The sequence below is a fragment of the Manis pentadactyla genome, chromosome 11 (genome assembly GCF_030020395.1).
Source record: "Manis pentadactyla isolate mManPen7 chromosome 11, mManPen7.hap1, whole genome shotgun sequence".
In the NCBI taxonomy this organism is placed as follows: domain Eukaryota; kingdom Metazoa; phylum Chordata; class Mammalia; order Pholidota; family Manidae; genus Manis; species Manis pentadactyla.
Genome location: NC_080029.1, coordinates 120,582,070 through 120,608,464, shown reverse-complemented (window position 1 = coordinate 120,608,464; position 26,395 = coordinate 120,582,070). Strand labels below are relative to the sequence as shown.

At 37.5% G+C, this 26,395-nt stretch overlaps 1 protein-coding gene across 11 annotated transcripts in view; it reads right to left on the bottom strand.

Annotated features, from left to right (window-relative positions):
- The window catches only part of NEO1 (neogenin 1), a 242,085-nt gene that overhangs the window by 40,298 nt on the left and 175,392 nt on the right, over nucleotides 1–26,395 (bottom strand). For all 11 annotated transcript variants that reach the window (XM_036907777.2, XM_036907783.2, XM_036907778.2 and 8 more), the window contains exons 10-16: nucleotides 14,398–14,552; nucleotides 10,391–10,539; nucleotides 9,896–10,034; nucleotides 7,811–7,860; nucleotides 6,715–6,862; nucleotides 2,901–3,011; nucleotides 1,615–1,809 (exon numbers count right to left, since the gene is read on the bottom strand). In XM_036907777.2, coding sequence (XP_036763672.1) covers nucleotides 1,615–1,809; nucleotides 2,901–3,011; nucleotides 6,715–6,862; nucleotides 7,811–7,860; nucleotides 9,896–10,034; nucleotides 10,391–10,539; nucleotides 14,398–14,552 — 947 coding nt within the window. The remainder of the gene's footprint in view (nucleotides 1–1,614; nucleotides 1,810–2,900; nucleotides 3,012–6,714; nucleotides 6,863–7,810; nucleotides 7,861–9,895; nucleotides 10,035–10,390; nucleotides 10,540–14,397; nucleotides 14,553–26,395) is intronic.

Genomic DNA, 26,395 nt, shown 5'->3' with positions numbered 1-26,395 from the left:
CTACCTTTACACTAATACTACCACTCTGTCTTGATTACTGTAGCTTTATAATAAGTCTTGAAAATCAGGTAGCATGGGTCTTATAAAATTTATCCTTTTTTTCCCCAAAATGGTTGGCTGTTCTAGTTCCTTTGACTTTCATATAAATATTAGAATAAATAAATTAATTTCTACAAAAGAGTCTAATGGGATTCTACTTGGGATTGCATTGGAGAGAACTGTCATTTTAATACTATCTTCCCATCCATGAACACGGTATCTCCATGTATTTAAGCCTTCTTTAATTTCTCTCAGGAATAATTTTCTAGTTTTCAGTGGAGAGACCTTATACACATTTTTAAAAGTTTACTCTAAAGTACCTCATATTTTTGATGCTATTTACTATTATTTTAATTCCAATTTCCAACTACGTATTGTCAGGATATAGAAATATAACTGTTTTTGTACATCAACTTTGTATCCTGTGACTTTGTTAAACTCACTTATAGTTTTAGTAGCCATTTTTGTGATTCCTCAGGATTTTCTACTCCAGTAACAATAAGCATGTAAAGCACTTGGACATTGTTTTCCTAAATATCGTTTTCCATAAAAGAAACCAAGATTCCTGAGAAATGGATGATTGAAATGGTAAGGCTAGGGAAATAGCAGATAAGCCTAAAATACCTTATTTGTCAAAAAGGAAGAAAATGCTCAAGGAAACATGGGAGATGTCATATGGATAGAGGAACCAGTCATAAAAGACTCCCATTGACCGTTCTTTCACTGTGGAAGAGAAGGGAAGTTCTTCTTTATCAAAGAACGCTAATAAATGTAGAAATAATGGAATTAGAATATTATCATTTGCAAAACACCATAGTATTAAAGACCCTAAAACTAGTGAAAGTTTGATTACAAACAATGTATTCACAAAAACTCAATGTTTCTCCTCCACAAGGTTCTTATTAATTATAAAGGAAAAAAATAGTAATTTCATAGTGGAGAAAAGTGCCAGATACCATTTTAATCAAGTAATTAAATTTAATATCACTAGCAATAGGCTCTCATGTGTCTCCTGATATGAGGCACTGATAAGGACACAATGCATCTCAAGTTTAAAGTGAAGGACATTCTACAAAATATAAATGGTCTGTACTTTTCAAACTGTCAGAATCATGAAAGAGAAAAAAAAGAGGACTGTTCCGTATCAAAGGTAACTAATGAGACACATAACTAAATGCAACGTGTGATCCTGGACCAGAAAACAATGTTTTTCTTTTGTTATAAAGGATATTAATAAGACAACTAGCAAAATATGAGTAAGTCCATAAATACTATTAATTTGATTTTGATAACTATACTATGGTTATGCTAGAAAATGCCCTTGTTTTAGGAAATGCACATTAATCTGCAACTTATATCAAATAGTTTAGAAAAAAAAAATATGTACACATAGAAAAATAGAGAATAGAGCACATGTAATAAAATGTTAACCTTTGGGGAATATGGGTGAAGGATATACAGGAATTCTTTGTACTATCTTTGAAAGTTTTCTGTAAAGGTAAAATCATTACACACAAAAAAGTTAGAAGGAAAGAAATCACACGTGCAATTACTTCCTCTATGTGGCATACATACCGAGATTTTCAATGGTGTAATAGCGCTGTTTATAGTCCACTTTGATGGTCTGGGCATGAGGGCTGCCAATGCCGTAACCAATGGCATAACCTCTGACCACGATGTTCTGATTCTCTGGAGGGGTCCAGCTTACCACAATACTAGTGACAAGTGGGCGGACGTGAAGAGAACTAGGCACTTCAGGAACACGAGTTTCTAGGAAGGAAAGAAGAAAATCAAGATGAGATCCACCTTCTTTTAGAATATTTCACCATCTTTGGGGAATGGTGCTTGATCCTCTGCCAAATTACTTGGGGCTAAGATTTTTTTCCATTATGCCCAAGAATTCAAAGAGAATCTGTAGTATAGTGAAATATGCCCCATGGTTTTACTGCATTCTAAGAGGAAAACAAACCCAAGCAACCTGAAATACAAGACACTGCAATATTAATTTGGAAGGGGAGACAAAGAGATCCAAGAACCTCTGTCCAATGGAGAAAAAATAAATTGCCTTTCAATAGTTACCCATTCCTCCTTGTCCCACATCTGATTCCCAAGCTTTACCAGATAGAACGAGAAAGGCATAATACCAACTAATTAGAAGACTTGTCAATAGGTGATCAAGTATCATCTTACAGCAATGGTACCAATTACTAGCTGCCCTAAGTAATATGCTAAGTTAGAAAACATGAAACTTTAGAATCATAAATTGATTTAAATGGTGTGAGATTTTGGCTTAAAAAGGTGGCAATTTACAGTACCTTTCAAATGTATTATTTCATGGCATAAATTGCTGTCTGAACTTAAAAATTAGTAAGCTAAGAATTAGGATAAGGACATAGGTCTTGGGTTATATATGTCTTAAGTCTGTGAACTTTAACTTATGATACTGTTGTCATTCCCAACAGTGCACGACCTATCTCTGCTAAAGGGACATACACACACCTATATGGAATTATTTATTGACTAAATGAGTGAGAAAAAGGACAAGGTGTTAAGGGCTAAGGGAAAATGTAACTGAAATAAAGGCACAATCTATGTGGATCAGCCTTAAAATTTAGATCATCCAGCCATGTAATGGCCTTGGTAAAAAGCCAGACTTAAGGCACCTATATGTTTGTATTTGTTCTAGTTTTGCTTAAAGGGGCAGTTCTCTAAAAGCCACTGCAAAAAAAAAAAAAAAATTTAGGAAACTTGCCACATTACCGGAATGACAACAGTATCATAAGTTAAAGTTCACAGACTTAAGACATATATAACCCAAAACCGTGGCTTTTCAGTTTAACTCAGTTGACAAAAGTTCTTACCATCTAAGTCACTTTCAAAAGTTTCAGCAGAAAGCCAGTCAGTAGCAGGGCCTGTACCATTGATTGTTAGAGCAGCCACTCGGAAATTATACTCAGTCCCCCGATCAAGACCTAAGGCCCAAATGACAAAAGAAAGAAATAACCTTAAACAAAAGCTTTGGAAAAACAAGACATTAACAATCTCTTATTAGAGCAAATACCTAATCCACCAACTAAGTATAAAGCTACTATGTTGATAAAGTTTCCCTTAAAGTTAATACAGAACAAGCAGTGTATAAATACCAGGATAGAGGAGCTCCTACCAATAAAATAGAGGCTGAAGCCCCCATAACCCAGAAAGAAAACGGAAATGAGTAAAGTTCCCAGGAGATGGAGATTTTTTTAAACAGCTTGAACACACTTTAGAGACTATTTAATATAATCCCTTCATTTTGTTACTAAGGAAGCCAAGGCCAAAAAGAGTTGAGGATAATGAAAGAGTTGTAACAAAGGAACAGTCAGGTGATCTCAGAAGAAAGCAAAAGTCAGAAAAGAATGCAAAGATGTAACTCCCACCTGGTTGCTTCTGTTCTCTGAGCCATCCCTTAACATAGTAGAAAAGGTTTAAACACCAAATATGGCTTAGAAATCTATTTCTCAATGGCTTGCCAACCCATAAGTACATACAATAAGTAAAAGAGGAATAAAACCTTCCTATTATGTAACCTTTCATATTTACTGTCAGCTAATAAAGTACATGATTAATCAATGTATTGAAAGCAGCAAATACCCAAATGTAAGTCTACCCTACAAAGTAGGGCAACAGTCAGTAATATGGTCGGCTATTCATATATTCATGTATCCACTTTTTCTGTTTTTTACTGTGTTAAAATACACATAACAAAGTTTACCATCTGAACCATTTTTAAGTATACAGTTCACACACATACATTTTTAGAGAAGTTAAATACTAGACATTGTGATCAGTCTTGTAAGGTTTATGAAAAATTATCTTACTTTCTCATACCCAAATATTGGTATCTTTGGCCAGCAACATAGTACAGAAACTCCAAAGAGAGAGCTATTGAGGTGGAACTTGGACAGGATGCAGAATGAAGCCTGGCTCAGTTTATCAAACTGACTTGGGCCCAGCTACTCTGCTTCTCCTGTCTTGCTTCTTGCGGGCAAAGATTTAGGATGGACCTGCACAAAACAACCTCCTGTCTCCTCTCATACCATGTGATAGTATTACCTCCCTGTCCTCTCCCTGCATGTACTGAGCCAATAAGTGCCAGAGTGGACTGTACATGTACTTACACGTGTTAATAGACAACAATCTAGGTTAGCAGACAGCTCAACTGAGGTCCTGAAATAACTCAAATTATCATTCCCTCCCCTTTGGGGAGAGTTAGAATGTAAAAGAGCAACTGAGAGAGAGTGCATGTATGTGCAAGCAAGAGAGCTGCTTGTGTAAGGAAGCGAAAAGTCCCTCCCCCCTGAAGGACCTAGAGAATTTACAGACTAAAACTAAGGCACACAATTCACATTGTAAAGATATAGCTAAAAGTGTTAAGTGCTGTAAGCAGTACAAAAGGAAGAAACAATTACCTCAGGCTAAAACTTAATCACATAATTTATTGTGCAGTACAGGATTGTGGAAATCCATATTGTTCTCTAATATTTATCAAGCTGCATGTTAATGTTTCAAGAGCAAAGATCTCCACGTTTGCTCACCATTGTATACCTAGGGCTAGCACACACTAGTAAAAGTTCAGTAAAGTCTGTTAAACATATGAGTGAATCTAAACATGATTTTAAAATTCAAAATTTTCTTGATAAAGAAAAAGCTATTTTTACCATGAAAGTGATATTTTGCTTATATATCAAATGTTTCATTGGGGAAATGCATAGTGTCTGCATGGGCAAGGACTGTACTCTATATATTAGCAACAAGAACATTGCCTGGCATACAGTAAATACCTATCAAATATGCAAAATAGAAGCCTTACAGATAGGAAATGTTATTTACCTCTTTTGCAATAAAATCAGAAATTGACTTTTAAGAACATCTGTGACCAATTTTACTGCAATTTTACTACAATAAGGCCATGTTGTTCGCTGCAGCTTAGAGCTGTGGAGTTCATGTGAAGAAATTAGAAGCCTAAAGGATACCGTTGGAGACGAACATTCACCTTCTCCGAAGTTGTGAAGTGAGGAGCAAGGAGAAAAGCCTGCTAGGTCGCCAGAGCACGGCTTTGCACTGTCAGTGGCTCTCTCCATTTTTAGAAACTCAGAAAGAAGGAAGACCGATTACACTTTTGACCCCAGATCTTTCTTCTATCAAGAACCTAGCTGCTGGGGACACAGGAAAGTGCTTATTGTTAAGCTTCCTCTAATCTTTTCCATTTCTACCCAGGAGGAAAGCAATGTAAGGAAAGTTCAGAGCTCCCCAAGAGTGATGAAATGAATTCTCAGGGCTTGGCTAATAATGACATGACCCTCCAGTTCTTGTAGTTCTCTCCTACCAGCTCTGCTAGGAAACCCCAAAAGGGTTTCTTAGGGGCATCTGTCTCTATTCCTTGTAAGGATGGTCCCAACATCCAAACAGCAAAAAAGCACTTCATCTTTCTCCCATGCTTCTCCTACAAAGCCAACTTGCCCTTGCTAAGCCAACTCTACTTTTCTCCCTTGAAGAGGGAGGAGGGTGATACTCTGTCATCTACAGGGGAAGGCATATTAGAGATGCATTAGGGTACATTTTTACCAGCTATGCCATTTGCTTTGTTGCACATAAAGGGAAACTATACAAAAGGTACTATCTATCCCTGACAGAGTTTTCTAAACTTTATCATGTCCATAGGAGCAAGAATGATTACTGCATTGCTATAGCTATTCACAAATGTTTCAGGCCACATATACACAAGTGCTTTCAGTGTCATAAAAATAATTTTGTAGACCTCTCCTACCAACCAGATTCTTTGCTTATATAGCTTCGTTTTACCTTTTTTTTTTTTTTTTCAGATTACAAAAGAACAAGGCAAATGGTCCTTGACTTATGTGGTCTGACTTGTGATTTTTTTTTTACTTTGATGGTCTGAAATGCATTCAATTCTGTGCATTCAGTAGATATCGTACCTCAAATTTTGAATTTTTGATGTTTTCATGGGCTAGTGATTCTCTGAGTGACACAATTTCCCAATCAGCCACGTGATCAAGAGGGTAAATAACTGACAGACTCACAGTTGTTCTGTAACCGTATGGCCATTCTGTTTTTCACTTTCAGAATGGTATTCAATACATTACATGAGATAGTGAACTTTTTATTATAAAATAGACTGTGTTAGATGATTTTTGCCCAACTGTAGGCTAATTTATAAGTATCCTGAGCATGTTTAAAGTAGGCTAAGCTAAACTATGATATTTAGCAGGTTAGGTTTATTAAACGTATTTTCAACTTAAGATATGTTCAATTTACGGTGGGTTTATTGGGATTTAGCCCCATCCTAAGTCATGGAAGATCTGTTCTGAACATATATTCAGAAAAGAAAATATGGAGAATACAGAAAAACACAAGTAAGGAACAAGGTAAGGAAAGTTTATTGCTCCCCAAGAGCTCTCCTCAAACAATCTCACCACTCAGATAGCAAAACCTGTAATGGTGTTCTCTGTTAATTTTTTTCCAGTTAAAAGTAGGCTGAGCCATTACAAACTCTTCTGAACCATTTTTATTTTAGTCAAGTAAGTCAGTAGCTCAGGGCAGTCATTAGATCAGCGTAATTCAGTATCTGGGAAAGATACCACCTCTTGGTTTTTGCCTGTGTGTAAAGCGGCTCACCTTCGATCAGCTGAGACAGCTGTGTCCCAGCTACCAGGGTCTCCGTGACGTCACTCTTTCGGGAGGCCTTTCGGTAGCGAATCTTGTAGCCAGTAATCTGCCCATTTTGCGTGGCTGGGGCAGGTGGCTGCCAGTGAGTCATAATGCTCTGGGAAAGACAAGAGTACAGGGAACAGGCCGAATATATTGAAAGCTTGGTCCTATTTTATGTGTTATTACCCTGACTTCACTGTGTAAAGGCACTTCACAAAGGCAGCAGAACGCTCAGAGTTTTACTAAGTTATTTTATAATAACTGAAAAGTACTTTTAATTTTAAAACCCTCAATGATCAGATGGGGAGATTATATTTGTGGGCTGTATACTCTAGGCCTTTGACCTCCTGGGTATTTTGCCAGAATGAAGACATTGGTCTCAGGGAAGTTTTCAGAAGGAAAATATACATTCAGAGGCACATGAATTAGGAACTAAATTAACTATTGTTAGGTATAAGTTTCTCTTCTACTTCCATTGTGAAACAGCTAAAATTAGACAATTTCTGCCTAAAAATCTTCCAAATGGGTATCATTCATTAATAACTGGTTGTTTCTTAAAGGAAAAGGAGTCCCAAGTACCTTCTGAAGAACTGAAAATCTCAGTTCTCTCGATAGCCAGGAAGAGGCTCTGGTCCTTTGAGAGGCCTACACAGGCTTAAATGTACACTGAATTTGACTAGAAGGGACGGTTCCAGCATATGCAACCATCTGAGAGGTGTCTGCCTTTGACTTACACTGGGCTTGTCCCACAGTACTAAGGAGCTATGGTATCATAACCAACTTCTTTCTACCTTATCACCAAAGTTCTGGACTGTTAAAATCTAGAATGTCATGGTTTAAATAATAGCAATATATTTACAGAAAGGTTAAAGTATAATTGGCAACAGAGAAAGGCAGTAAAGTTAAACAGAATCAACGAGTTGGTTTGTAAGCCTAGCTTTATTAACAAATATCATCTTATTTCTCTGCCTATGATTGTTTTGATAGAGAATCTCCCTCCCTATAACTCCTTCTGAGGCTTAATAGTATACCAGTAAAAATGAGCAGCAATATAAAGTTTTACCTTTGAATTTCTTACTTCTAAGGACAGATTCTGAGGAGCAGCACTGGGAACTAGACAGGAAAAAGAAAATTTGTTTTTCAGTCACTCCCATGTCACCCATCATTGTGACTGCTCTTGGCCAGACTTTACACAAACGGACATCTCAAACATTAGTTATGCAACCTAAAGGTCTACATGCGGCTGTCAGTACCCTCATGTTGATAGTAGTATGTGGATCAGGTGTGGCCATGTTTGATTCATTAAAAAAAATTAGATGCATTCTTATATATGCACCCATACTCAAATCAGGTTGTAAATTTAGGAAGTCAGATACTTAATTCAAGGATATGGCAGTGACTCTGCACTATTCTAGACCCCATGTACATTCTGAATCTTCAATGTATTCTTTTGAATATTCTTGATGATAGGCCTATCTTTATCTTGGGGAAGAGCCACAATTTTCTTGGAAACAAGTCTAATGAATATGTGGCAAGTAAATTAACTAAGTAATGTCATGAATCCAAAATGCGATGTTCATAAAGCAGTGAGCTTGGCTTTCAAGTGGGGTTCCTCAGATGATTTTGAAGGCAGTTCCCAATATATGAGCAATGACAGCTTCAGTAAACTGACCACCTAAACCCCAAGGCAATTATAGCAGGGACTTCTCCCTCCCTTTCTCTGACACTTGGTGACTAGGTATAGAACTCAGTGCCCAGTGTGCTATAGGATTCTAGAAGACAGAAACGATTTCTTGCTTAATGTTGTATCTTCCGCTAACAGTGCATGAGGCCTCAACCCAGAGGGTCTGGAGTAGGATTCAGGCACCTGTGTTTTGAAAAAAGTCCATGAACGGTTCCCATCAACTCCTTGCTAATAACCTCTGACTCAGTTGCAGAGGCACCCAACATAGTTATTACTGTCTTTATCACCATCATAGCTAAGATTGGTTGTTATGTTCCCACATGGCAGATACTTAATCCTTACAACAATTCTACAAAGGAGTTTCTGTTATTATTCCCATTTTATAGAGGAGAAAACTACAGATGAGATTCAGGGTGGTTAACTTGCCCAAGGTTATTTGTTTCAGCTGGTGTAGGAGCCAATAATTTGTTACTCCAAAGTGCTGCCCTTCACCACCACACTAAGATACATTCAGTCTCCCTGACAGGCAATGTCTTTGGCATGCCAACCTGCTGAGAGCACTTAAAATTGGCTCATGTGTAGACTTAAAAACCTATATTAAATGTTTTTCCCTCAACTTTTCTCAAAAGGCTAGTCAAACTATAGTTTATATTTATTTTTCCCAACTCTTTGTCCTGAAAGATGTCAAGCACACCCAAAAGAGTGGCAAGGATAATACAATGAACACCATCTTGTTCTTTTCCTGGATTCGCCAATTGCTAATATCTGCCGTACCTGCTTTACTCCTCTCACCATATTTATACACACATTCACCTATCCGCTTCCTGTTTCTGAATTGTCTGATAGTTGTGGCCATCATACTTTATTCCTAAACACTATAGCAGGTATCTTCTGAGAACATGGACATTCCCCAACAAAACTATAATGACACAAATTTATAATCTCAACATAAAAGTATTAGCTAACATGCCTATAACACACCTAATATTTAATATTGCCTAAAACTGTGTCTATCTAATAGTAAGTAATTGTACCAATAGTTTCTTTTATAGTTTTTTACTCCCAGATCCAGGAATCAGCCAAAGATCATAATGTTTTATTTTACTTGAGCATTCCAACAGCCATGGCATGGTCTGTGTCATGAACAAGCAATAATATTACCTACACAAAAGCTCTATACTATTTTTAGTAGTAAAAGTAAAATACTGAGGAGCTATTCAATACCAGGCACTACATGTTCTATGCTCCCTCATTGAATCTTTATAGCAACTCAGTGAAGTTGGTATTACCTCACATTTCACATGTAAGTAACATGCTGGGATGTGTTATGTGACTTGACCGAAGTCATACTACCAGAAAGGGGTGGAACTAGGATTTGGACCAAATCTCTCTGACACTTACTACTGATCTTACTATGCTGCAGGGCCCCAAGCTTGCAATCTGTCCAAAGGAAGAAAGACTCACCATCTGACAATGTTTGAACAGCAACATCTTGTGTGGAGACTCCAGGACCATGTTTATTGTAGGCCACCACTCGGAAACTATACTCCGTATATTTTTTCAACCCATTAATGGTGTGGGAGTGACTTGAAACGTCAACATCCTTGAATAAAATAATTTATATAAGCCAAAAGATATGTTGCAAAATGAAGAATTAACTATACAATTTCTGTATTTTTGACACAATGGTTTTTATCTCTTTTACAGAATGTTATTTAACAGTCACAGCACATTAATCATAAACACTGGCTGTTTACTGAGAAATATTATTTGATGATTAGTGTCCCCTGATGATAAAAACCACAGAATAAACCTGAGTACAAAGAAATAGAATCTGTCATTCATTTCCTATACATCTTTTTTCCCTCAGATTTTTAGACAAGCAAGTATTGAGTTTTGGAAATATATTTCAACTCTACTGTTCCCATCAATGGATTGAAAAATGGCTTCATCTTATACCTGTTCTTTATCAGTCCCTTTTTCCATGTAGTACAATTTGTAATTCTGAATTTCCCCATTGCCAGACAATGGTGTTTCCCAGGTAATGGTGATGGAAGTAGGTGAAGTTGCATATGCTCGGATGTTAGGTGCTGGGCCAGGGAGCTGAACTGTAAAAGAAAATTTTAGAATAGTAAGATATAAATGAAATTTTCTGCGCTCCTCAATAACCATTCTCAGCAATATCATCATATTGGACATGTTTTAAAAATAAAAACTAAGAACACAACTGATTTGTTCCAAGTTGTTTTAGGATAATTAAATGCACTTCCCTTTTTATGTCTCAAATTACAACCAAAAATTATCTGTGAAGTATCTCAAATTTATTAAAAGAAAAAAATATGAAGACTGCAGAATTCTTGTGGTTTATAAAATCCTTGCTTTGCAGTGGAACTGTAGCACATAAGAGCAACCATTTCAAAAAGACAAGTCTTCTTTTGCCAGGCACTGGGGATGGTGATCAGTGGAGTCCCTGCCCACAAAGAACCCCCAGTCTAGAGAGAAGTCAGACATCTACACAGTTACAAAAACTGCCTTAATTGCTAGTAGAGTTAGGTAATAGCTGTAATGAAAATAGACAACAGCATACAATTCTTCTTGGAGAGGGGCTGGGAAGCAGTTGGGGGAATTTGGGTGAAAGGAAGAAGTTAAGCGAAAACTTCTTGGGAGCAACAAGAATGGAATTGTCTCAGATACCAAGGGGAAAGCTATTCCAGTCAAGGAGCATGGCACGTGAGAGGATAATGTATGTGCTTCAGGTTGAAACAGGGAATGGGTGTGGTTGAATGCCAGAACGGATGACAAGAGCCAGAGAGTACAGCTTCTAATGCCCTACTATGGAGCGTGGATTATCTCTTGTAGGTGTTAGGTAATTACTGAAAAATTATGAGCAGGAACATAAAATGACTTGATCAGATCTGTGTTTAGAAAGGACATGTGAACACATGCATGGAAGGAAAACAGGAAGGGAACAAGACTAGATAAAAGAACAGTAATTTTTAAGATAGCTACTATTTATTGAACACTTACAATTGGTCCAGTATTCAGTGCTTGACATGTATTTAAATTACATCTTATTTAATCTTTCCACTAACCCAAATGAGATTATCATTTGTTATCATCTCTATTTATAGATGAGGTTGAGAGGTTAAGAACCATTCCCAAGTGATTGGAAAGTTAGTGAGTGGGGGGAAAAAGGAGTTGAGCACTTTCTGATTCTAAAATGTTGACTCAAGAAGACCAGTTAGGAAATTTCCACACCTCTGTAGGATTTATGGGACTAGAAGACTCAATTGGTTGACCAATTGACTGTCCAGCTCTAATTCCTACAACAGTTCTCATACCTTTTTACTATGTTCTTTTTGTCTGACAGTTTCACAAATTTCTCTGATACTAGTGTTTCAGTAACAGACATCCATCAGATTTAGGGAAAAGGAAAAAACTAACAGACGTAAAATGAACTGGCTTTCTTAAATAACAGCACCACAGTTTAAGATCAGTTTTGCTACCAAAGCAGAGAAACCTGAATATGGTTATTCTGACAGTTGTTTGATTTAGTCATGAATCATGTTATTCACTTAGTGTTAAAAGTATATTTTGCACAGCCTGACAAGTGGGATTTGTCACACTTCTGCTATGGAAAATTTTCCTCTAACTTATTAAACAGGGAAAGAAAACAAAACAGTTCCCAAATTCTCTTGAAATCACTTTCAATATATTCATTGGCTAAATGTAGGCAAATATGATTCTACAAAAGGTGCTAATAAATTCTTTCATTTCAGCGATACAATGGCATAATAAATGGGAACAAAATTTAAGTTGGTTTTGAAGCTAAATATGTAAAATATTTTTTAAGGGCTTACTCCAATGCTTAACGTCCCCCACAAAGGCTGAATACCTTTAGATGAAGTACAAATCTCTCCCCATTAACTCCTTCTCTTTTGTTAAAACATGTTATAGTTGCTCTCTATCCCTAAAATACCCTCAACTAGACTCTGTTGCCCCTTCCATCTCTATCTTTATTTACCTACTTTCTTTTAATCAAAGTCCTTGAAAATCATTGTGCCACCTACTTTCCTTGAATTAAGAGCACATTACACCATTGTCTACTTACTTGTCTGTCTCTTGTACTAGACTGTAAGCTCTGGTGGACAGAAGTCAAGTCTTACTCATTTTTACATCTTGACTGGCACATGGTAGGCACTCAATAAATCTACTGTCCCTTCCAACTTTTCTTTAATTTCTAAATTGACATTGACCCTTCTAATACAGTGGTTCTCAACAGTAACTCATAAGTTCTGAAATGATAATGAAAGTCACAGGCTTTTTCCCAAAGGAAGTATGAACACACACAAACACACCAATCTTTTCATGTATTTTCAGAAGGTTCATGACCCAGGCTGGGACACTTACAGTGAATGAAATCCAATGGTCTTTTCCTTAATTTTCATCATTACTCACCTTGCCTGTCACTGTTTGACCCTGTTTTGGGGATATGGGTCATGCAGTTTCCTTTCCCAAGAGGGCTTGCTTTAAGTCAAATGCTTCAAGGCTAACCTCCGGTCTCATCTGCTCCTAGGAGCCTGCCTTGATTTACCTAACTTTTACCATGACTGTTCCTTGTTTTCTATTCCTATATTTCTCATGAATGATATCTGTTCATAAAAGTTAGTGGAGGGACATTGAGCTTGAAATCCAGTAGTTTATTCCTGCTCTTATCTGAACACAATAACCATGAAATTCAACATCCTTTCCCTTAATGAGCACACATTCTTTCTTTAAATCAACCCCATGGCTCTCTGACAGCCCTCTTTGTTATATTGCCTGGGTTTGACTCCTGGTCTTCAGCTCTATCAATGAAGTGATCAATGGCCTCCTATCTTGACTGCTCATTCTTTAATTAATTCCTATCTTATACATCCCCTGCACCTCTAATACCTTGTGTAGTGCTTGGCATAGGAGGTCCTCATTAAATGTTTGATGAGTGAGTAACTTGCTACAGCATTAGAAGTAAAGATCCATGGCTTGTTGACTTTATTTATTCTACCCATCATGTAAAGTCTTTGAATTATTTCCATAATTTGAAAGGTAAAGTCATTGAATCTGTTTATTTCTCTGGCTAGTACCTCCCACGAATATATCTTACATGTCTCCTAGCTGAAGAAAATCTTTGTTATCAGAAGTCTGTTGATAGGAAAAACTAAGTTAAAAGAAAACTGGAGGAGGCTCGGAGGAAAAACAAGTGACTTTTAACTTAAGTGACGTGTCAAAAGAAGGTAAAAGTGTAAAAGAAAGCCTCATGGGAAAAGCATTAGGACTTGCTTGCTTCCTATAATTTCAGGCCTATAGTTCACAACCAAAATTTAAGACATACAAGACAATTACAAAATAAATCATTCCGACAATTCAGCTGCAGAAATCTTAGGAAATGAATGGGAAATAATGTCATTTATCACAAAGACCACAGGTCCAAAGTAAAGCTTTAAAGAGATTCAGAAGAGTGTGGTATATATAAAGATCAGGAAAATCTAGTTGTTAACAATTACTGGATATCTCTGTTCATTGTAAGGCATATTAGATACTGGGGGAAATACAAGGGTGACAAAGACTCTCTCTTTGCTGGAAAGTAAGCAAGATATATTCATAATCATAATTCAAGGAAGAAAATGATAACGCATCTTAGAATTATACAGATACAATATTAAAAGGATCAGACAAAACATACTAGAAGGCATCTGAGCTAGGTCATCAAGGATCAGTAAAATCTGAGTATTTATCAGGAGAATCATACTATCTTTTTGCTATTGTTTGATGTGAATTCACTTTATCTCCCCTAACTAATTCATAAGGTCCCTGAAAGTGAGAACTATTCTCTTAGGCATTTCTATGGCATGCAAGGCTACACATAAGGCAGACCCTTCAGTCAGGTTTCCCCACACATGGCGCTAACAGACAGGTGGGAGACTTACCTTCGGGTTGTGTTTCTACTCGCAGTGGAGCTGAACTGTCTCCAGAGCCATGCTTATTTTGAGCCATAACTCTAAAGATGTACACAGTCGCCGGCATTAGGTTTTGAATGGTCACTTGCATTTCTCCTGGGTGACTGGTATTCTCAACACGTTCCCTTTGATGGAAGACATAGCATCAATTAGGAGTATCTGTACAATGTGCCATTTCATTTTCATTGCAATGCCTATACATTTCACACCATATCAAAATCTTAACAATTTAAGTCAAATTAACTCTCAAGAGAGTGTGGAACACGCATAGTAGAATGTGGACACTGACAAAAAGCAATGTCATGTCTGATAACTCACTGACGTTCTTGCTTAAACATTACTGATATTGCTGGTCATAATCACAGCTGCCTGTCAGAGAAGACACAGATGAGGGTCGTTTCAGTGTCATCATCTCAAATGGGGCAGCTGGTCACAGATTTTGTAGGCTTTAGGAGTCATTGAGTTTTAAAGGGTTCTTCTCAGGGAGACAAACAGATAGTGATTATAGGTAACACCCAATTTTCACAGAAAATATCAAGGAATGCTGTGTATACTTTGGATAATAGACTCAATTAAAAAGAAAATTAGAGATTATCACTTTTAAAATTGGGAATAAAACATTAAATATTTAAACAAATCCTACGAGTAACCCAATCTGTAAAATACATTAACTATGACACTAATATTTTTTTTGGTATCATTAATCTACAATTACATGAGGAACATTATGTTTACTAGACTCCCCCCAACACCAAGTCCCCCCCCACATACCCCATTACAGTCACTGTCCATCAGCGTACTAAGATGCTACAGAATCACTACTTATCTTCTCTGTGTTGTACAGCCCTCCCCATGCCCTCCACACACATTATGTCTGCTAATTGTAATGCCCCCCCACTTTTTTTCCCTTTATCCCTCCCTTCCCACCCATTCTCCCCAGTTCCTTTCCCTTTGGTAACTGTTAGTCCATTCTTGGGTTCTGTGAGTCTGCTGCTGTTTTGTTCCTTCAGATTTTTTCTTTGTTCTTATACTCCACAGATGAGTGAAATCATTTGATACTTGTCTTTCTCCTCCTGGCATATTTCACTGAGCATAATACCCTCTAGCTCCATCCATGTTGTTGCAAATGGTAGGATCTGTTTTCTTCTTATGGCTGATTAACATTCCATTGTGTATATGTACCACATCTTCTTTATCCATTCATCAACTGATGGACACTTAGGTTGCTTCCATTTCTTGGCTACTGTAAATAGGTGCGGTGATAAACATATGGGTGCATATGTCTTTTTCAAACTGGACTGCTGCATTCTTAGGGTAAATTCCTAGGAGTGGAATTCCTGGGTCAAATGGTATTTTTATTTTGAGTTTTTTGAGGAACCTCCATACTGGTTTCCACAATGGCTGAACTAATTTACATTCCCACCAGCAGTGTAGGAGGGTTCCTCGCCAACATTTGTTGTTGTTTGTCTTTTGGATGGTGGCGATCCTTACTGGTGTGAGGTGATATCTCATTGTGGTTTTAGTTTGCATTTCTCTGATGATCAGTGATGTGGAGCATCTTTTCATGTGTCTGTTGGTCATATGAATTTCTTCTTTGGAGAAGTGTCTGTTCAGATCCTCTGCCCATTTTTTAATTGGATTATTTGTTTTTTGTTTGCTGAGGTGCGTGAACTCTTTATATATTTTGGATGTTAAGTCTTTATTGGATCTGTCATTTATGAATATACTCTCCCATACTGTAGGATGCCTTTTTGTTCTATTGATGGTGTCCTTTGCTATACAGAAGTTTTTCAGCTTGATTTAGTCCCACTTGTTCATTTTTGCTTCTATTTCCCTTTCCCAGGGAGATATGTTCATGAAGAAGTTGCTCATGTTTACGTCCAAGAGATTTTTGCCTATATTTTTTTCTAAGAGTTTTATGGCTTCATGACTTACATTCAGGTTGTTGGTCCATTTCGAATTTACTTTTGTGTATGGGGTTAGACAACGGTCCAGTTTCATTCTCTTGCATGTAGCTGTCCAGTTTTACCAATACCAGCTGTTGAAGAGGCTGTCATTTCCCATTGTATGTCCATGGCTCCTTTATCGTATATTAATGACCACATATGTTTGGGTTAACATCTGGACTCTCTATTCTGTTCCACCGGTCTGTGGCTCTGTTCTTGTGCCAGTACTGAATTGTCTTGATTACTGTGGCTTTGTAGTAGAGCTTGAAGTTGGGAAGTGAGATCACCCACGCTTTATTCTTCCTTCTCAGGATTGCTTTGGCTATTCGGGGTCTTTTGTGGTTCCATATGAATTTTAAAACTACTTGTTCCAGTTCGTTGAGGAATGCTGTTGGTGTTTTGATAGGGATTGCATTGAATCTGTAGATTGCTTTAGGCAGGATGGCCATTTTGACAATATTAATTCTTCCTATCCATGAGCATGGGATATGTTTCCATTTATTGGTAGCTTCTTTATTCTCTCATGAGTGTCTTGCAATTTTCAGAGTATAGGTCTTTGACTTCCTTGGTTAGGTTTATTCGTAGGTATTTTATTCTTTTTGGTGCAATTGTGAATGGAATTGTTTTCCTGATTTCTCTTTCTGCTAGTTCACCATTAGTGTATAGGAAAGCAACAAATTTCTGTGTATTAATTCTGTATCCTGCAACTTTGCTGACTTCAGATATTAGTTCTAGTAGTTTTGGAGTGGAGTCTTTAGGGTTTTTTATGTACAATATTATGTCATCTGCAAATAGTGACAGTTTGATTTCTTCTTTACCAATCTGGATGCCTTGTATTTCTTTGTTTTGTCTGATTGCTGTGGCTAGGACCTCCAGTACTATGTTGAATAAAAGTTGGGAGAGTGGGCATCCCTGTCTTGTTCCCAATCTTAGAGGAAAAGCTTTCACCTTCTCGCTGTTAAGTATGATGTTGGCTGTGGGCTTGTCATATACGGCCTTTATCATGTTGAGGTACTTGCCCTCTATAACCATTTTGTTGAGAGTTTTTATCATGAATGGATGTTGAATTTTGTCGAAAGCTTTTTCAGCATCTATGGAGATGATCATGTAGTTTTTGTCCTTCTTTTTTTGATGTAGTGGATGATGTTGATGGATTTTCAAGTGTTGTACCATCCTTGCATCCCTGAGATGAATCCCACTTGATCATGGTATATGATCCTCTTGATGTATTTATGCATTTGGTTTGCTAATATTTTCTTGAGTGTTTTTGCATCTCTGTCCATCAGGGATACAAGTCTGTAATTTTCTTTTTTGGTGGGGTCTTTGCCTTGTTTTGGTATTAGAGTGAAGCTGGCTTCATAGAATGAGTTTGGAAGTATCCCCTCCTCTTCTATTTTTTGGAAAACATTAAGGAGAATGGGTATTATGTCTTCTCTGTATGTCTGATAAAAGTCAGCAGTGAATCCATCTGGCCCGGGAGTTTAGCTCTTGGGTAGTTTTTTGATTACTGACTCAATTTTGTTGCTGGTAATTGGTCTGTTTAGATTTTCTGTTTCTTCCTTGGTCAGTCTTAGAAGGTTGTATTTTTTCTAGGAAGTTGTCCATTTCTTCTATGTTTTCCAGCTTGTTAGCATATAGATTTTCATAGTATTGTCTAATAATTCTTTGTATTTCTGTGGGGTCTGTTGTGATTTTTCCTTTCTCATTTCTGATTCTGTTTATGTGTGTAGATTCTCTTTTTCTCTTAATAAGTCTGGCTAGAGGCTTATCTATTTTGTTTATTTTCTCAAAGAACCAGCTCTTGGTTTCATTGATTTTTTCTATTGTTTTATTCTTCTCAATTTTATTTATTTCTGCTCTGATCTTTATTATGTCCCTCATTCTGCTGACTTTGGGCCTCATTTGTTCTTCTTATTTCAGTTTCAATAATTGACTTTAGACCATTCATTTTGTGATTGTTCTTCCTTCCTTAAATAGGCCTGGATTGCTATATACTTTCCTCATAGAACTGCCTTTGCTGCGTTCCACAAAAGTTGGGGCTTTGTGCTGTTGTTGTCATTTGTCTCCATATATTGCTTGATCTCTGTTTTAATTTGGTCATTGATCCATTGATTATTTATGAGCGTGTTGTTAAGCCTCCATGTGTTTGTGAGCCTTTTTGCTTTCTTTGTACAATTTATTTCTAGTTTTATACCTTTTTGGTCTGAGAAGTTGGTTGGTACAATTTCAATCTTTTTGAATTTACTGAGGCTCTTTTTTGTGGCCTAGTATGTGGTCTATTCTGGAGAATGTTCCATGTGCACTTGAGAAGAATGAGTATCCTGCTGCTTTTGGGTGTAGAGTTTTGTAGATGTCTGTTAGGTCCATCTGTTCTAATGTATTGTTCAGTGTCTCTGTGTCCTTACTTATTTTCTGTCTGGTGGATCTGTCCTTTGGAGTGAGTGGTTTGCTGAAGTCTCCTAGAGCGAATGCATTGCATTCTAGTTCCTCCTTCAATTCTGTTAGTATTTGTTTCATATATGTTGGTGCTCCTGTGTTGGGTGCATATATATTTATAATGGTTATATCCTCTTGTTGGACTGACCCCTTTATCATTATGTAATGTCCTTCTTTATGTCTTGTTACTCTTTGTTTTGAAGTCTATTTTGTCTGATACAAGTACTGCAACACCTGCTTTTTTCTACCTATTGTTTGCATGAAATATCTTCTTCCATCCCTTCACTTTTAGTCTGTGTATGTCTTTGGGTTTGACGTGAGTCTCTTGTAGGCAACATATAGATGGGTCTTGCTTTTTTATCCATTCTATTACTCTGTGTCTTTCGATTGGTGCATTCAGTTTTACATTTACATTTAGGGTGACTATTGAAAGATATGTACTTAGTGCCTTTGCAGGTTTTAGATTCATGGCTACCAAAGGTTCAAGGGTAGCTTCTTTACTATCTAACCATCTAACTTAACTCATTTATTATGCTATTATAAACACAGTCTGATGATTCTTTATTTCTCTCCCTTCTTATTCCTCCTCCTCCATTCTTTATATGTTAGGTGTTTTATTCTGTACTCTTCTGTGTTTCCTTTGACTGCTTTTGTGAATAGTTCATTTTACTTTTTGCTTTAGTTAATATTTGGTTGGTCTGCTTTCTTTGGTGTGATTTTATTTTCTCTGGTGACATCTATTTAGCCTTAGGAGTGCTTCCATCCAGAGCAGTTACTTTAAAATATCCTGTACAGGTGGTTTGTGGGAGGCAAATTCCCTCAACTTTTGCTTGTCTGGGAATTGTTTAATCCCTCCTTCATATTTAAATGATAATCATGCTGGATACAGTATCCTTGGTTCAAGGCCTTTCTGTTTCATTGCATTAAATATATAATGCCAACCTCTTCTGGCCTGTAAGGTTTCTGCTGAGAAGTCTGATGATAGCCTGATGGGTTTTCCTTTGTAGGTGATCTTTTTTCTCTCTCTGGCTGCCTTTAATACTCTGTCCTTATCTTTGATCTTTACCATTTTAAGTATTATATGTCTTGGGGTTGTCTTCCTTGGGTCCCTTGTGTTGGGAGATCTGTGGGCTTCCATGGTCTGAGAGAATATTTTCTCCCTCAGTTTGGGGATGTTTTCAGCAATTATTTCTTCAAATACACTTTCTATCCCTTTTTCTCTCTGTTCTTCTTCTGGTACCCCTATAATGCGAATATTGTTCATTTGGATTGGTCACACAGTTCTCTTCATATTCTTTCATTCCTGGAGATCCTTTTATCTCTCTCTGTGTCAGCTTCTCTGTATTCCTGTTCTCTGATTTCTATTCCATTAACAGTCTCTTGCACCTCATCCAGTCTGCTCTTAAGTCCTTCCAGAGACTGTTTCATTTCTGTAATCTCCCTCCTGACTTCATCCCTTAGCTCTTGCATATTTCTCTGCAGGTCCATCAGCATGGTTATGACCTTGATTTTGAATTCTTTTTCAGGAAGATTGGTTATATCTATCTCCCCACGTCCTCTCTCAGGGTTGTCTGGGTGATTCTCAACTGGACCAAATTCTTCTGCCTTTTCATGGTGATAGAGGTGGTCGTAGGCAGGTGGCACATGTGTCAGCTGGGGGAACAAAGTCCCTTCCTGCTTGCTGGTTGACTTGCCCTTCTCCGCTGCCTGAGTCAGTTACCTGCACACTGGGAGCAGCTTCTGGGTTAATCCCCTGAGCTGCTGTGGGCGGGGCAGCCCTCAGGGTAGCCCAGAGCGGCAGTGGCAGGTGCTCTGGGTGTTCTCCTGTTGAGAACGGTGCCTCTTTGTGCCTTGCCCCAGCTTCCTCTGTCTGCACTGGGCAGCTGTGTGCCACCGGCGGCAGCCTCTGGGTCTGACCCAGGCAGCTGCGTGCTGGGAGGAGACTCTGGCGGTTGTTGTGGGCGGGGCCGCTCTCTGGCTGCTCTGCCGCTGTGGGGGGGCATCGCCAGCTGGGGTGAGACTGGCAGGCTGCGTATTGCCATGAGGGGCTTCAGAGCTGCGTTGCCTTCCAGGGGGTTGGGGTGCCTGAAGTTCCCCGGGATTCCCAATCTGCTGGGCTGACTGTGCCAGGATGATTCCGTCCAGCTGTGAAGCCCCGGTCCCTTTAAGACTTTCAAAAAGCACTTGCTTTTTGTTTGTCCCAGGGGAGCCGCTTGCAGATTTTACTTTTCTGTTTCTGCAATATCCAGCACACCAAGCAATGTGTGTCTGTGCTCCCGGTGCAGATTACTAGGGCTGGTTATTTAGCAGTCCTGCTCTTCCACTCCCTTCCCACTCTGACTCTTTTCGTCCCTCCAAACTGCTGGGTGGGGGGTGCGCTCGGAGCCCGCTGGGTCACGGCTTTGTATCTTACCCCCTTCGTGAGATGCTGAGTTCTTGCAGATGTAGATGTAGCCTGGCTGTTGTACTGTATGTTCTGGTCTCTCTGTTAGGCGTAGTTATATTTGTTGTATTTTCAAAAACATATATGGTTTTGGGAGGAGATTTCTGCTGCCCTACTCACGCCGTCATCTTGGCTCCTCTCATGACACTAATTTTTGTAATTTATTCCTAGAAACGAATACTTCTTGAATGATTTTCAATTTGATTTGAAATATTTAAAAATCTTACTATAAACATTACAAATGAATCTAGAGGTCTACAGTTACGAAATGAAAACATAACGCAGTTATCTGGTTCTTTAAAACAGTTGTTTCCAGACTGTCATGGGGGTCTGTGTGTCCATAATTATGCCAGTCTCCTGTATTTACAATCACAACAACTAGATTATATTATACAAGAGTTTTCAGCAAATATTGCAAAGGAATTTACTTGTTTTAGACCAATAGCTGGCATTCAAGAACTGCCTATCAAGTAGGGAAAAGATCTGTATCTCTCCTGGGACAGTAATAAAGGGGCCCAAAACTGCTCTGTGGAAGAAATGTTTGAAATTATCTAATCTGTTGAATTAAAATTCTTACTTTACAAGTACCAAATGATTTCACTCATCTGTGGAGTATAACAACAAAGCAAAAACTGAATGAACAAAACAGCAGCTGACTCACAGAACCCAAGACTAACAGTTACCAAAGGGAAACAGGCTGGGGAGAGCGGGTGGGAAGGGAGGGAGAAGGGGATTAAGGGGCATTATAATTAGCACACATAATATGGGGGGGCACAGGGAAGGCAGTATAGCACAGGGAAGACATGTAGTGACTCTACAGCATCTTACTATGCTGATGGACAGTGACTGTAATGTGGTATGTGATGGGGACTTGATAATAGGGGTAATCTAGTAACCACAATGTTGCTCATGTGATTGTAAATCAGGGATACCTTAACAAACAAACAAACAAAAGAAAGCAATGCAAGATCAGAGAAAGGGTCATTCTCAGGTGTCCGACCAAGATGGGCTCTTCATGGACTGATAAATAAATAAATGGACTTCAAAAATAAAAGGTATATTTCTAAACAGCTTCTGGACTTTATATATGTATCAACTTATGTTAAGAATTTCCTTACAATAATGGATTATACTTATAAATATAGCTAAAGGATCATATACTTTCATATCTGAATCTTCTTTTGCTTCTCTTTTCATATTTTCATATGTAACAGGGATTGTGATAAAATGAAAAATCTGAGAGTCAATAATATTGAAATATCTTTGTATAGCAACAGGTGGCAACTATGCTTTTTGTGGTGAGCATTTTAGTAATGTTTCTAATTGTTGGATCACTATGTTGTACAACTGAAACCAATGCAATATTGTGTATCAAATACTTTTCAATTAAGAATATAAAGATTAAAAATTCTTACTTTAAAATACAAGTTTTCCCTGAAGTTACTGATTAAGATTTATTCCTACATGACTGTATGTCAATTTGTCTGATTGTATGTGAACATATAAGAAATTTAAGTGTTTTCAATAGTTTTGTATATTCTTTAACTTTATTTTAATTTAAAAACCTCAGTATTTATAGAGATTGTTTTACTATTATCAGGTCCACGGGTAAAGAGTACTATGGTAACAAAAGCTATTTCTCACAGATACTTGAGATATCTATAGATAGTATTTTCTCTTCAACAAACCCTCTAAATCACAAGATTGATGAAGACAGTATCAATCCATTTCTTACACTGGAGGATTCCGACACCTGATCTGGTCACATATGATTGCTGTCTGAAAGGAAGGACTAAAAGCACCACGTGAGAGCACAGATTAGGTCTGTTTTGCTCACTCTGTACACAAAGGTTTAAACAAATTCTGAGACATTAGTGGGGTGTGTGCTATTTTACTTTAAATTGAAGTGAGAATGTCTCATTGCACTCAGCAGTATGCCCATATACAAAAGCAACATCACAAATGTGTATGGAATGTATGAATGGAAATTTGATATTTAAATCTTGTATGGTGATGATATCATGTCCCTATGTGAAAGGGGGAAAAAATGGGAGAAATGAGTGAGGGGAACTAAAAACCAAAACACATTTCTATAGAAGCAACACCAAAAAAAAAAAAAGATCAGTAATAGGTATGATTCCCCGAAAGGAAATACCCAGCACCAAAAAAAGTCTTCTAACACTAGATTGATCTGAGGTCCCAGATCTAAGTGTCTGTTTAAAAACTTGTGACTTCAGAACAAGATTTAGGATGAGTTATAATGGACAATTCTCATGAATGCGTGTAGTTACAATGAGTTAGAATGTGTTATCTAAGAGTTAAAAGAGAAAGAGAAAGGTGCACTTTTTATTAAGACAGTACTAGGCTAGAAGTTCAAAGGTCTAATTCTAGTTCTTGCAATGCTACTAGCTTGCTAGAGGATCACGTGCAAGTCACTAATTCCTTCTGAGCCTCTGTTTTTTCATGCACTAAATGAAAGAATGAGACCAGGGTGGCAAACTTTTTCTTGAAGGGCCTGATAGTAACTATTTATAGGCTACGAAATGGAGAGTATTATGTAGTTACTTATATAATCTATTAAAACATAACCATTTGAAAATGTCAAAAAAAAATATTCATAGCTTCTAGGCCATAAAATTAACTAGTCTGATTTGGCCCAGGGTCCAGTTTGCCAACTCCTGTACCAGACTAACAGATACTTAAGGTTTTATCTATTACTGAATTATTAAACTCTGGAATAACTTACTCCATTTAGTGGCTAATACCAGAAAAGTACATCTGTTTACATTAAAGACATTGAAAAAAAGGTGAGTATTTTATAGCTAAAAAGGCAAAGGAAGGACTCTGGAACCTCAGGGAATGCGGGTACCCAGTAGCATCAGAGCTCTTGACCAAAGCACACAGAGCCACCTGGCGGCTGAATTTCCAAAAGCAGGAAGTAGGGGAATTGTGAATGCAGGTAGTGGCAAGAGCCTCACCCTGAATTCTTAGTCTAAGTCTGTGAAGAAAATCGATTACCCTCAGTTTTTAGATGAGAATAAGCTTAGACAGCAAGGTTGTTTAAAAACAGGCAACCAGAATCTCGCCTTCTGACTTAAGGGTTCTTTCTTCTCCTTCGTTACTTCTATTCAGAAATCATGAACTTAATAGTAGTGAAGTGACAAAAAATATCAGTCTCCAAGAATCTTTCTTTGATATATTTCCCCAGATTTATTCTGTCCCCTCCAAGTCACTGTTCTCATCTTCATCTAGGCCACACCTACGACATGCCTGGCATCACATAACTGCTGCCTGACTTGTCTCCCTGACGGTATTTCTTCTCCCCTCTTCTCCTATGTAGTGCTCTCAAGTACTGCTAATAAAAGACACGTAATAAAGTCATAGTGCACACTTGGTCAGGAGTCTAAAAGGGTCTCTTCTTAACTGATTATATCCCAATTCTTACAAGTATTCCAACATTTGGCTCCAAACTTCTACTTTATTAAACTCTCTTAATAATTCCTACCAAAACTCTTGGCCAGTTAGGCTAGCTTTCTTATTTTTCCATCCTCCAAACGCCAGACTCACAAATTAAATTGGATCTTCCTGGTATCTTCCCTTCTTTCATGTACTTCCCTTGTCCTCCTGCCCCGTCAACTTAACTCTTATATTTTTCCTAATTTCAACTTCATTTATTAATCATATCTTATTTCAACCCATGATCCACTAATCAAAATTTTTAAATAAGTGACAGATTTTCACTAAAAATGAAAGTATACTCAGTTAAAAAAACTGGAAGTCCCATATTTTCTCCTTCCTCAAAACCTGTCATACCCTGAACTAACCATGGCATGTACTGACCTGTATCTTACCAGATCTCTCCATGTCATGTTCTCTCAACCTCACCACTACTCAGATTTAAGGCAGGATAATTCTTTGTTGCAGGGGGCTGTCCTGTATGTTATAGGATGTTTATCAGTATCTCTGGCATCTACCAACTAGATACCAGTAAGCATCCCCTCCCATCTTATTTCTGACAACCCAAAATGTTGCCAAACATTGCCCAAAGTCTCCTGGGAAGAGGGGGACAAAATTATCTCTGGTCGAGAATCACTGCTGTGAGCATTTACATACATTTAAAAAAATCCCTGCATCATTCTTCACATAGATATACATATATTAATTATGCACCCATTCCTCTATTAATGGATATTACATGGTTTCCTTTTTATCATTCTCACAAACAATGCCACAATAAACATTTTATATGAGTGCCTTTTTCATATGTATATTGGTATAGCTATAGGACAGACACCTAGAAGTATGATTGTTGGATTGAAGGACATGTGCATTGAAAATAAAAAAATTCTGCTAAATCACCTTCTCCAAAAAGGCTACTCTAATTTATGCTGCCACCAAGAGTGGGAGTGGATTTCTTCCGAGCATTTAACTCTGTGTGAACACTGAGTATTATCAACTTCAAATTTTTGCCAGCCTTATAGTTGAAAAATGGTAATTTATTATTTTATATTTCCAAGATTGCTAGTGATGGTAAAATCTTTTTTTAAAATGGGCTTTCCACAACTGTACTTATACCATTTGCCTCTTGGGCTGTATCTTTTACTTAAGATTTGTAGGAGCTCTTTATATAGATTGGATATCAGTACTATCTTAATTAATGCTACAATTTTTTTCTCAACTTATCACCTGATAATTGATTTTGTTTATGATGTTTTGTCATACAGAATTTTGTATTGTTATATAATAAGTGCTGCTACTCTCTGCTGTTATGGCTTCTGATTTTTCTTTCTTTTAAAGGCCTTTCATACTCAAATGATAAAAATAGTTTCTATGTTTTCTTCTAAAACATTATTAAGTTTTACAAAATCTCTTAATCCATTTATAATTTGTTGCTATACATGACATAAGCCAGAGATATAACTTATTCTTTCCACTGAGTGGAGTTAATTACCTCAACATGATTTCTTGAATAATTTGAAATTAATTTATTCACTTAACAAATATTTATTTAGTACTACTATAAGCCAGGCTCTGTTCCAGGTGCTGGTGATACTCTATTGAACCAGACAGACCCAAGAAACATGTTAATAAAAAAATAAAACTTCACAATTTAAGTGTTCTGAAAACAAAACAAAAAACCAAA